We start from the raw sequence: 13,443 nt of genomic DNA, 5'->3' as shown, positions 1-13,443 counted from the left end.
GTGCCTGTACAACTGGCTTTGCTTTTTATGACTTTTAATTAGAAAGTGGTACATGTTGCAAACATTTAATTTCCCCAATGGATCATATCAAAACAGCTTGGATGGTTTGGGGATAAGAGTAGAATTCAGTTTAGTTCTCTGCTGACAGCTCATTTCTTTAGAAAATGATTTACAATGAATCATATCATGTACATAATGGGGCAGGAAAAAAATGTGTTGAATAAAGAAAAGTCCAGAATTATAAATAATGTATAAAATCTTTGATGTTTTCCCCCAATACAAGAACGGTTCTAAGAAAATCCTTATAATGTGGGGCACATTCACACACACGCATATTCACACGTTTATTGAGCACATACTTTGTGCCAGAAATTGCACCAGATGCTTTCATGTAACTTCATTTAAACTCACATCTCTCATACAAGAGATAAACAAACCCAACTACACCATATCAATAATTGTGTTGCTGGCACCAGATGGCTCCTAATATAATATGGCACGTTGGTAAGCAGAGAATATGTGTTCAGTCTTCAGTGATTTGCAATGAAGAGAAATGCTAATTACCATTTTAACTGCATTCTTCTTGTTTCTTTTGCTTTAAGTGAAGATGAACAAGCTATTTTTGTATAAAGTTTGGCCAGAAATTGTTCTTTCTAGAAATGTGAATGTCATTTAAAATCCAAGACCATTCTTTTATAAAATATTTTCCTTGGGCGAAGGGAAATAAGAAAAACACATCACATGGAATAAAACTCATGTTGATTAACTATAACTATGAAGAGCAAAATAATTATTATTAACATCAATTTAATATGTTATTTTTAATGACTACTTAAATAAATACTGATGCCTTTACAAGAAGCAGCCCAAATTAAGATGTGATGTGCACTGAATAGTTTCTGGATTAAAAGCCTTGGATCCCAACTTCCTGAGTTCCTCTAATCACTCTCTCATTCTGTGAGCTATTCTGTCCTCTATGTCATAGTCTTTGATCAATGCAATAAGTTCAATTCAAAAATACATTAGAATCTACTCCACTCACAGTAATCTTCAGCTTAATGTATATTTTGAAAACATCTTGAAGAACAGATAAACACCGTATGCTATTATTATTATTATTATTATTTTTAGTTTGACCATCTACTATCTCAATGCTACTGCAAAGGGGCAAAAGGCAGCAAATTTGGATCTGAAAAAGAAGATGAAGCAGGTAGGCTACAGTGTATTTCATAGAAATAATGTTTTTTAAAATAAATTTTAGGTGGTAGAAAGTGCCAGTCAATCTCACTCTCTCCCTCTCTCCTCCTCTTCTCTCTCTCTCTTTTTTTTTTTTTTTGTGGCGGTCCTGCAGCAAGCTTTGGAGAACAAAATGCGAAACAAGAAAATGGCAGCTGCAAGAGCAGGTTGGAAATTACTTTGTGTTTGCTTATCCCTCCCACAAACTGTATACTCTTTATTTTTGTTTCTCCAAATGGAACATTTGATGCCGATTGGCACGACTTCCCCAAGTAAGTCCTATTGTTCACATTTTGAGATCTTCTAGGCACCTTGTCCAGAAGGAGGTTGTTGATTTCCAATGGAGAGAAAAAGAGAGAGAAATCAGAAAGAGAAGCTTAGTAAGGGGTGGAATGGTGGTATAGTGAGTACAACATTTGCCTTGCATGCGGCTGACCCAAGTTCAAACCTTGGTATTCCATCTGGGTATCATGGGGAATAATTCCTGAGTGCAGAGTCAGGGGTAATCCCTGATTATCGCTAGGTGTGATGCAAAAAAAAACAAGACAACGAAATATAAGCTTAGTAGTAGAGGCAGAAAACTGACTTTGCAAACTGATAGAAAATGAAAAAATATCCATATAATAATAGAGAAAGGAGATAGCACAGTCCTGTCCTTGTACTGTCCTCCCGTTGTTCATCGATTTGCTCGCACGGGCACCAGTAACATCTCCATTGTGAGACTTGTTGTTACTGTTTTTGGCATGAATACCTTACAGGGAGCTTGCCAGGCTCTGCTGTGCGGCTGGGATACTCTCAGTAGCTTGCCCGGCTCTCCGAGAGGGGCGGAGAAATCGAACCTGGGTCTACCATATGCAAGGCAAACACCCTACCCGCTGTGCTATCACTCCAGCCCAGAGAAAGGAGATACAAATACATAATTATTCTGTACATTTAAAAAAATTTTTACACAGAAGAATACACTGGAAAGGTATACTTTGATATCACCACCATTAATTGCAACAATTCTACTACATTCATAGTTTTTTGTTTCCCCACCTTGATTTTGAAAACATTAGACTAGCGTACCCTGCTCACCAAAACCGCTGAGTTGTGTTCCACTTGGATACATGCTAATTAAAGGGTTCAGTGAAAATCTTTTTTAGCATTTTCTTCATCCATGCCTATAAAAATCTTTACATTAAAGGGCTCATTCACACTAAGTAACAACAAACTCAACGTAAACAATTGCTTTTATGTAGAAAAGAAAAGTTACTGCATTTCACAAATGAATAAGAGAGCAGTATGTGTGGTTTTGGGCCCAATGTTACACTAAATTTATTTTGATCCAGGGCATAGCTAACTTCTCTGTGCTTCTGTCAACCCTCCTTGGATGTTGGTTGACCTTTGTGAAAGCAGAAATGGATGTAGCTACTTTCAAGACTGTATCCTTAGATCTCAACACATGGGAAAGTAGAAGGTGACTTTTTTTAAAAAAACAGAAGATATGTATACTTTTCTTGGCAGTTAAGCTCCTTATTTCTTTGTATCCTTGTTCAACTTCATTAAGGTCTAAGTGAAAAAATTGTAATACCCTCATAGTGTATAATAACATGATGGATTGATATATGTATAATTTATAAATGAATCCTTAGAGCTAAATAACACTTCCATCACTTCACATTTTATTTATTGATTTTTGGCGAGACTATGAAACTACTATTCTAGAAAATTTCATTATATAAATACAATGTTATTAAACTTATCGATTACAGCCACCATGTTATATATTAACTACACAAACATTATTCATATTATGATCAAACGCTTATGCCCTTTGACCAGCTTCTCCTTATTTCTCCTTCCCCTCCCACCAGTTCCAGAAAAATCTCTTATTTTCATTTGTTTGCTTTTCCTGTTTACATCCTCTCACTAAAGTGACTTCTATTTTCCGTTCCCTGTTTTGTCTCTCTGGAAAGTTGCAGAGTATACCTTTGATTTGATTTGATTTGATGATCATGTCTCAGAGTGAACCTATTCTTATTTGTTTGCTCATCAGTGCTCCCTTTCTTGAAAAAACATGTGTACTTTATTTGAAGGAAATTTTGTAAGGTTTCTAAATTACCTCTTTCTATATATTTTTCCCCCATGGAATGGAATCCTTCTTATTTGGATATTGCTCTCCTTGGTTGATTCCCTGCCCCCTCCTCTCATTCACTGTCTCTCTCTCTCTCATTCACTCCTCTCTCTCTTGCCCTCTCACTCACTCGCTCCCTTGTGCTCTCTCTCTCTCTCTCTCTCTCTCTCTCTCTCTCTCTCACACACACACACACACACACACACACACACACACACACATCTCTGGGTTTTGTACAACACTCAGCTATGCTCAGTGCTTACTCCTGGCTCTGCACTCAGGAATTCCTCCTGGTGGTGCTCAGGGGACCATATGGGATACGAGGAACAGAACCCAGGTGTGTCACATACAAAACATATACTACCCTCTGTACTATCACCCCAGTCCCACTTTTCTTAATTATAACTTGTCTTTGATGAACATTTTTGTTAAATTATCTGTATTTCTCTTGGCTGTTTCTTTCCTTTTCCTTTTTCATTCTCTTTTCTTTCTCTTCTTTTCTTCTCTTTTCCTTTGTTTTTAGGCATAGTTGCTGGTGCTCAAGTCTGACTCCTGGCTTTATGCTCAGGTATCACTCCTGGTAGAAGTCAGGGTGCTGGGAACTGAACCCAGGTTGGCCAAGTACAAGGCAAGTCCCCCACTTGCTGTACTATCTCAATGGCGTTTCCTTGCTTTCACACTTCTGCTATAATAATTCCCATTTCCACAGCTGTTTCATTATTTAATGTTTAAAATAGCCACTTGGTCTTATCTAATGGCTCTCCCGGGGCATGTGTTCTCTTTATGAGAATTTCATTAACTCCTTTCAAAGTTTCTTTGCCTTCGGAATCTTTTCTTTTCAAAAAGTCACTTTGCCCTTTCTTTTTGTTTTTAATCTCTGCTGTAGCTGCTTCTCAGTTGCATTACAGTGCTTGGCACTAAAAGATGAGACAGGCAGGAGTGCTTATAAGGTCTAAGCACACGTGGGAAACTTGTGGACCCATCTCACAGAAAGACTCTGCCTGTTCTTACAATGAGTCTTTGTTGGCATTTCAGTTTGTCTGTTTGTTTCAACTGGGCTCATTAGAGTGTGCAGAAAACTTGTATGCAAGTTTCTCTCTGGAGTGTGAAGACTTGCCCACCAGTTCTGTAGCTTGAGTGGGAAAGAGGGCAAAGCTTCCATTTTCAACTTAGAAAAGCTCGCCAAGACTCCCGTTTTCACTGTTACTTCTTGTAGCTGATAGTCGACAAACTTCTATTTCATGCTTTCTCGAAATTTTGTTCCAATCTTTTGCTAAACAGAGGAGGTAGCAGTCACCCCGGTTTGCCAAATGAAATAAAAATGGGCTTGAAACTGATACTCTGGGAGAGAGCCAAAGCAGCCTCTGAGGATCAGTTCTTCCATTCCACAGTGCTAACCATTGTGCTGCTCAACCCAAGCAAAGCACTCTATCTTTTCTACTAAGAGGAGTTATGGGTTTATCTCCATTTTAAGTCTGTCCATTCTATATTTTCTAGCTGGGATATTTTGTTAAGATGAAATCCGATACAGAGTCTAAATTCATAGGACTTTGATAGTATCGCATTGCAAAAGATGTGGGCATAGATACATGTATGACTCAGTGCCTGTGTGGCTTCTATTTCTGATCTCTATTGTAGATAGAATTTAACACTAGCCAGTTAGATTTTAGAATGGTAAGTAAAAATCTTACTTTGTTTTATTTTGTTTTTATTTGGGAGGAGGAAAATCCAACAGTGCTAGGGAGCCCAGGGGTTGATCCTGATGATACTTCCTCTCTGGCCCATTGATGTCATGTTGTAACTCTGATCCCACATGACTGCTTGAGGCAGTTTTGAGTTTAGGGGTGAGTTAGGGGTGGTGGTGAAGGGGCTGCTATAAATATCAAAATCCAACCCAGGACCCTGGCCTGCCAGGCATGTACTCCAACCCTGGAGCTATCTCTCTAGTCAGCCCTGGGAAGTGACTTAGGTTTTGACTTCTAAGAGCTAAATTCTAGTTAACGTCTTATTCTTTGCTATATAATGGTACTACAAGGCTGGAGTGATAGCACAGCAGGTAGGGCATTTGCCTTGTATGTGGCCGACATGGCCGTCCCCAGTTCGATTCCTCCGCTCCTCTCTGAGAGCCCAGCAAGCTACTGAGAGAATCTAACCTGCACAGCAAAGTCTGGCAAACTCCCCGTGATGTATTCAATATGCCAAACACAGTAACAAGTGTCACAATGTTATGGGGCCCGTTTGAGCAAATCGATGAACAATGGGAGGACAGTGACAGTGACAAGGCTATAGCATACTATTACCTGATGTTTCTCATAATTTCACTTCAAAATAAATACAACCACCCTAAATAATTACAACTTCTAAGAAGCAAGGACTGTTTTTATTTATAGTTGTTTCTTCAAAATTCCATACAGAACTTAAAAAACAACAGAGCAAGGGGAATCTTTTTATTAAAAAAATTTGAAAGGAATAAATTCCTATACCAATTAAATAAGCATTAACAAAATGTCATTCCCCCCAAAATTATAAATTTTGTTCTCCCTTCAACAGAATTTGTGGTGATTTTGTTCAATAATAAACATAGACTTTAAAAATTATAAAACCACTTAACATTATTTCAGTGAGAACACATTTTGAAAATACAAAATTTAGTTGCGCGTTTGCACTTGAAGTTAAATTTTTGTTTGCTTTTTAACTTCTCTTTCTCATCTTTCTCTTTCTCTTTTTTAACAGCTGCAGCTGCTGGTGGGCAGTAACTTTCATAGATCCATGGGGTCTCAGAAGTACATCTCATCTCACTTTATAAGAAGTACTGGCTTGGTGAAGGTTCAAAAGATAGACATTGTGGAGTTGCAGTTCCCTCATCTAATCATGATGGATTATCAAGATCATGCTAGTCATCGAAGGCCTCATTATTCCTAGTTCAGAAAAGGATCTGTACTTTTTTTTTTTTTGCATATTTGTTCTTATGCGGAACCATTTCTCTGCCATTGTCCCTCCAAAATCTGAGTTTAAAAGTTTAAAAGTAAACATGATCCAAGGGCCAGAGACAAAGTACAGAGGTTAAGATGCTTGCCTTGCATGTAGCGGACCCTGGTTTGGTCCCTGCATGTTATAGGATCCTCTTAGTGTCTTCAGATGTGGCCCTCAAATAAAACAAAACAAAAAGTATATGAGTGATCCAATAGCACAGGCTACTCATTTACTTGAGAGATAGCTAAATAATTATTTTTTATAGGAACTCACATTGTACACATTTCTTATGCATTTTCTCAGTCTGATAACAGGAATATGTTATCATCTTTTGCATTCAAAGTTGAAAAACAACTTCATAAAATATTTATTCTAATCATTCATTAAATTAGTTTTTAAAACCAATACCACGGTTTTCTTTTTGTTTCCCCATCCAGACACCCATGGATAAATATTCAAGACCTTTATTTGGATAGTAGGGCCAGGTGATGCTGATTTCAATGTCAAAAGGAATGGACTTATTAGAATGAAATTCCTAAGTGAATTAAGGGGCTGATCAGCATTGAGTCTCTTATCTTGAAAGGGACACCTGGGTCTTAGGTACTAAACTTTCTATGAGTTGTAATGTTACAAAGAAAAAAAAGGCCCTGATAAAGATTGCTATTTAATCACAGTCTCATAAATTTGGTGTCCAGAGATATTTTCTGAATTTAGATTATCGTATTTCACAATTTAGTTTTATTCTATGTTTCTTTGTCTTCTTTGGGAAGGTAAGGAAAGACCCTATGGGGAATATTAGTTGGTAGATGTGTTTAAGCATTATCATTTATTTGAAGTTTGTAATGACTTAGACTAGCAGTATTCAATGTCCCCAGCTTGCCTTGTGTGATTTCTGTTGTATTTCCTAAATCACAGTGTCCTTTCCAGGCCTCAGTCAATTAACTGCTTTTCCCTATAGACTTGCTATGATAATTTTGTTACTGTCTGAGTTTCTTATTTTTTTTTCAGTCTCCTGGTTTTACGATTGTCCTGTTCACCTGCCAACTCATGCACTTATCACATCTTCAATCCAGATTCAAATGTATCCTCTGATCAACAGATTACTTTTTCGAAATCACAGCATTCTCTTGATATGTTTCCTTAGATTGTCATGTCTTTCCCATGTCTTTAATTCAGTCTCTTATTTATATAGATTGTTTTATGACTTGTAATGGCTATGTATTTCTTTGTATATGCACGGATCATCTTTTGTACTCAAATTATAAACGCTTTATCAGTAGGGATCATATCTCTTAACTTTTTGTATGCCTAGTATAGTGCTGTGCACAGGTAGGCACTAAATAAATGCTTGTTAATTAAATTGAATCAATTTAACATACAGCACTTGCACTGTGAAACACAATGTCTTATCTACATAAAATGTTACTATGATGTAGGAAATTGAATTATCTGTTGATAAGCTGAGTTTATTATCTCATTAAATTATAATTCAGATGAATAAGAAAAATCTCGTGCTTATTTATACTTGACTCACTTTATCACCGCGTAGTAATAAGATTAGAGAATTGATTTGTATGTTGCCAAATTTACAATATAGATAATACTTCCTTGCTCTTGAGCTATTTCATAAAGAAAATGATGGGAGATGACAAACTCTTCAGGCAGTGGAATTTTTTGATCAAAGGCACATGGTATAAGCATTTGGACATGATTTGCTACGTTTCAATCATTCTATACATTAGAAAATAAGTTAAGTTCTTAAGACACTTAAATATCCACCCAATTTAAACTAAGCACTCTAGGAATAGTTTATTTTTTTAGACTCCATAAAACTTCTGATATTTCTCTACTAGTATATAGAAGCAACAACAGTTACACACCATTCTTTTTATTTATGTATTTATTTATTTTATTAGTGAAACACCATGAGGTATAGTTATAGACTTACAAATTTTTGTGCTTGGGTTTCAGTTATACAATGATCAAGTACCCATCCCTCCACCAGCGCCCATCCTCCACCACCATGGGTCCCAGCATCCCTCCCACCCCCCATCCCCCCTATCCCACCCTGCCTCTGTGGCAGGGCATTCCCTTTTGTTCTCTCTCTCTCCTTTTGGGTTCTGTGGTTTGCAAGAGAGGCATTGAGTGGCACTAAAAATATGGAACACTTCACGAATTTGAGTGTCATCCTTGCGCAGGGGCCATGCTAATCTACTCTGTATCGTTCCAATTTTAGTATATGTGCTGCTGAAGCGAGCACTGTCACTGTCACTGTTCTCCCATTGTTCATCAATTTGCTAGAGCTGGCCCAGTAATGTCTCCATTGCAGACTTTGTTGTTACTGTGTTTGGCATATCGAATACGTCATGGGTAGCTTGCCATGTGCGCACCATTCTTAAAGCTATTTTATACCTACTCTGAGAATAGCCTTGCAGAGCAGCACTGATTGCCACTGTATATTTTGGTGTCATTATTTCCATAACTCATTCTAAAGCCGTAGGAAAAAATTAGAAGTCTAACAAACAAAAAACAGACTGCACCTTTTATGTTTCTGAGCTCGTCAAATCGATGTGAAAACTCAAAACGAAAATGAACAAATGGGGCTATATAAAATTAAGAAGCTTCTGCAAAGCAAAAGAAATAATAACCAGAATCAAAGGAAGCCATGCAGACTAGAAGAGAATATTTGCCCACTACTTATCTGACAAAGGTTAATATACATACAAGTTATTTAAAACACTTGTCAAAGTTTATGAGAAAATAAAGCTCAGACAACCCTGTTGAAATATGAGAGGATAGATGAGCAGAAACTTCCTCAAGGAATGCTTTAAAAAAATTCTCTGAAACATTTATAATAATGTTTCAGAGAATTATGGAGGGCTGGAGCGATAGCACAATGGTAGGGCGTTTGCCTTGCATGCAGCCAGCCCGGTCGAGTCGGGTTCTATTCCTCCGCCCCTCTCGGAGAGCCCAGCAAGCTACCGAGAGTATCTTGCCCGCACGGCAGAGCCTGGCAAGCTGTCCGTGACGTATTCAATATGCCAAACACAGTAACAACAAGTCTCAAAAAAAAAATGGAGACATTACTGGGCCTGCTCGAGCAAATCGATGAACAACGGGAGGACAGTTGCAATTTATCATAAGGGAGATGCAAATCAAAACAACAATGAGATATCACCTCACACCAGTGAGACTGGCACATTAGTATGAACAAAGAACAAAACAAACAGTATTAGTGTAGATGTGGGTGGAAGAGGGACCCTCATCACTGCTACTGTGAATGTTGGCTGGTTCAACCATTTGTAAACAACATGGACGCATGAGAATTGAGGACACACAAACGAATCTCGGACCCGAGCAACTTGCTGCAGAGATGACTCTGGACTTTGCAGTAGGCCACTTTCACCGGGTCACTCCAGATGGGGGCAGGTGCCATCCCTCCACCTGCCCCCTAGGAATCCTGCAGCCGCCATCTTCTAGAACCCGGCAAAAGCTCCAGGTCCTGGGTGGCGGTGGTGGCAAATGCCGTGCCTCACGGGACAGGGGAGGAGTCGGACCTTTTCCTTCCTCCACCTTCAGACTCTGAGATGATGCCCACATATGGCCACCGTCTATTTAAACTCACACACTGCCATGATACAGAGACACACAAACTAATCTCAGACCTTATCAACTTGCTGCAGCGATCTCTCCAGACCCTAAATATTAAAAGTTTAGAATTCCTAGAGCACGTGGCCGTGAGACTGCGTGACATTATATTTTATTAATAACAAGCAATACGAAACACATTGTATAGTGTTGTCTTTTTGGCAGGTATGAGTGGTGGTGGGATTGGTCTCAAAATATGGAAGGTAACCAAAGGGGGGGGAGAGAGAGAGAGAGAGAGAGAGAGAGAGAGAGAGAGAGAGAGAGAGAGAAAGAGAAAGAGAGAAAGAAAGAGAGAGTATTGTGCAAATTTTCCGCCACACAGGCAGGGGAAGATGTGGAATAGGGGGATGGGGGGTACTGGGGATTTGGGTGGTGGAAAATGTGCACCGGTTAAGGGATGGGTGTTTGATGATTGTATGATCGAAGCTCAAACATAAAAGCTTTGTAACTGTACCTCATGGTGAATCAATAAAAAGGGGGGAGGGGAATCACTTTGATTAAAAAAAATCTAAGAATTTAGCTTCCACATGGCCTAACAATTCCACTTCTGAGCATCCACCTCAAGGGCCCGACAACTATCTAGTAAAGACTTTTGCACTCCTATGATTATTGCAGCACTATTCGCAAAAGCCCCAATCTGGGAACAACCCATGTCCAAAAACAGATGACTGGGAAAAGAACGGTCATGGTCACGGTCCTCCCGTTATTCATCGATTTGCTCGAGCGGGCCCAGTAATGTCTCCATCGTGAGACTTGTTGTTACTCTGTTTGGCATATTGAATACATCATGGGTAGCTTGCCAGGCTTTGCCGTGCAGGCGAGATACTCCCGGTAGCTTGCCAGGCTCTCCGAGAGGGGTGGAGAAATCAAAACCGGCTCTGCCCGGCCGGCTGCACGCAAGGCAAACGCCCTACTGTTGTGCTATCACTCCAGCCCGGGAAAAGAAATGATGCTATATATGCACAAAGGAATACCACTGAGCTATAAGAACAAACAAAATCATGTAATTTGTTGCTTATGTGAATTGATCTGAGTGAAATTAGTCAGAAGGAGAGGGACAGGTATGCAGAGTGATCTCATATGTAGAATATAAAGAAGTAGAGTAAAGAAATAACAAATGGCCAAGGGCAACAGAACTGAGAACTGGTCTACAGAACTGAATTTACCATGGCAGGGAGATGGTGGGGGCAGAGCTAGAGTGGAGGCAGATTTTTAGAAGGGATCCTGAGACAATGGTGGAGGGAAGTTTTCACTGTGACGAAAGGTGTGGTGCTGGAAAGTATTGAGTAGGATGCAAGGATAATATCTATCATTAGCAGTATTGTAAATCAAGGTCACTGAAATCGCTTTTTAAAAGTAGTAAGAAAGGTTATATGCAATTTCTCCAAATTGTCTAAGTCTGGACTTCTCCACATACATACATGAAAGTTAACCTAGGTGCTGTCTCAGGGACGGCCCTAGACTCTCGATGATCTTTTCATATTCTTACCATGACCATAGATTCTCTTGATTCTTCTGCTTTTCTGACTTGTCTACCCTTCTCTGGGAGATGCCTCAGTTTATACATCAGGGGTATTTGCATCTCAAAGGGATGTGTTCCTGAGGCCTTTGGGTTACTTCCAGGATAAGCAATCTTTTTTTTTTATTGGTCTGATTATTTCACCAAAACTCATTGCCAGAATTCCCCATATCTGTCTGCAACTTTCTCCCCTAAAAATTTCAACTTCTTAAATTTTTAAAGGGTAGACGGATGAAGGTCTGTCTTTAATAACTGTTTTCTGCTGGCAAAGGGCATGGACTTGCCCTTTGGCAAGGAAGTGAAATCTCATGCTAACTCAGTATTATTGGGGCCCAGGAAATAGTTAATTTGTTTCATATTTGTCAGACTGGAAGATAAAGCAGAAAAATTAGACAGTATTTTAAAAACATGTATAGGGCCTAGAGAAGAAATGCTTCCTCTGATCCAAGAAGGGCAGTGTTTAAGAAAACATAAAAATAATCTCGGTCACGGTCCTCCCGTTGTTCATCAATTTTCTCGAGCAGGCCCAGTAACGTCTCCATCATGAGACTTGTTGTTACTGTGTTTGGCATATTAAATACGTCACGGGTAGCTTGCCAGGCTTTGCCGTGTGGGCGAGATACTCTCAGTAGCTTGCCAGGCTCTCCGAGAGGGGCAGAGGAATCAAACCTGGCTCGGCCAGGCCGGCTGCACACAAGACAAATGCCCTACTGCTGTGCTATGCTTTTGTTTTTTTCTTTTGCATTTTGACAAGTTTTCAAAAAAACAGTGAGGGCCTATTTTTTTCTAGTCTTCTGTAAAAAGCCATTGTTCAGGGAAAAAAAGGGTGTTTAGCATTTCAGAAGTGCTTAGCTTTTTTGAGTAAGGTCAGTTTTTCTTCCAAAGCAGTTAAGCCCTCTGTTTCACAGGATAGGAAACCTCAATTCCTATCAGAGTTCTTACCATTGAGGTGGACAAGTATGATTTTTGTCCTAGTCAGATGAACACAAGTAGAAATCTCAGTAAATTTTACGGCATTGAGAGTACAGAAGGATAAGATGATAAGGTCCCTTCCACTGAGGCAGTCATTAACCTAACAGAAATCTCCAATATTCCAGCCACCAAGTTGAATTTTGGCTGAGGTTATTTCTCTATTTGGCTGAAACAAATTATTTCCATAATTTGAATTGCCTGGTGGAACTTCTTACCTTTGTACTATTGTATAGCAGGCTCTTGGGGACTAGAGATGTCTTGCTAGCTGAAGACCTAGCCAGGGAGTAACAAAGATAAGGCCCTCCCATTGATCGTCGATTTGCTCGAGCGGGCCCAGTAACGTCTCCATTGGAGACTTTGTTGTTACTGTAAAGAACCAGAAGAATTCTACTTCCCAATATTTGTGTGCTTCAATCACACTGAAACCTCTGCTATGCATCTCATGATGTAATAAGAATCACAAGCCCAGGTACAACTCACTGCTAAAAAACTACCAAGAGAGATGAATTTGTCTAGTAGACTACATCATGACATTGGACTTACCTTATCTTTATGAGTGTCAGAGTATCAGTTCAAGATAATTATTGCAAACCCAGGACTCCAGGCTTGCTAGATTTTAATGCCATATACCCACATATTTTAAATATTATAATTAACACAATTTTAGTGCACATACCACTCATCAACTGTATGCTGTTCAAAGGCTGTAGTTCAAAGAATTTCAAATTATTATCCCGCTAACTGTAAAAGTAGACAACAAACTATTCCCTTCAGCTCAGCATAAAGCGTATCAGTCTGTTTTTTATTTGTTTTATTTTACATTTCTTTGGTTGCTTGTATATATTTAATGTAATTAAATATATAATGAAGCATTTATATATTTAAGATAAGGTCTATCTTTAACCTGTTAGATGCTATAATGCATTCCCCACCCCCACCCCCTTCCTGGCTGAATAAAGCTTAGACACTTTTCCTGTCA

The 13,443-nt window shown here is 39.0% G+C and overlaps 1 protein-coding gene and 1 non-coding gene across 2 annotated transcripts in view; one reads left to right on the top strand and one right to left on the bottom strand.

Moving 5' to 3' along the window:
- Window positions 1-6,108, top strand: part of TMC1 (transmembrane channel like 1) — a 158,507-nt gene extending 152,399 nt beyond the window's left edge. The window contains exons 18-20 of the mRNA XM_056118790.1: window positions 1,132-1,210; window positions 1,352-1,403; window positions 6,086-6,108. Of these exons, the coding sequence (XP_055974765.1) occupies window positions 1,132-1,210; window positions 1,352-1,403; window positions 6,086-6,108 (154 nt within the window). The remainder of the gene's footprint in view (window positions 1-1,131; window positions 1,211-1,351; window positions 1,404-6,085) is intronic.
- A 2,370-nt stretch (window positions 6,109-8,478) lies between these two features.
- On the bottom strand, window positions 8,479-8,585 carry LOC130028056 (U6 spliceosomal RNA). Its single transcript, XR_008793150.1, has one exon. It is a non-coding gene; the product is annotated as a U6 spliceosomal RNA (small nuclear RNA).
- Window positions 8,586-13,443: the final 4,858 nt, after the last annotated feature.

Source organism: Sorex fumeus, unplaced genomic scaffold (genome assembly GCF_029834395.1).
Source record: "Sorex fumeus unplaced genomic scaffold, SorFum_2.1 ptg000038l, whole genome shotgun sequence".
Taxonomy (NCBI): domain Eukaryota; kingdom Metazoa; phylum Chordata; class Mammalia; order Eulipotyphla; family Soricidae; genus Sorex; species Sorex fumeus.
This window is presented reverse-complemented; position numbering and strand designations above follow the sequence as displayed.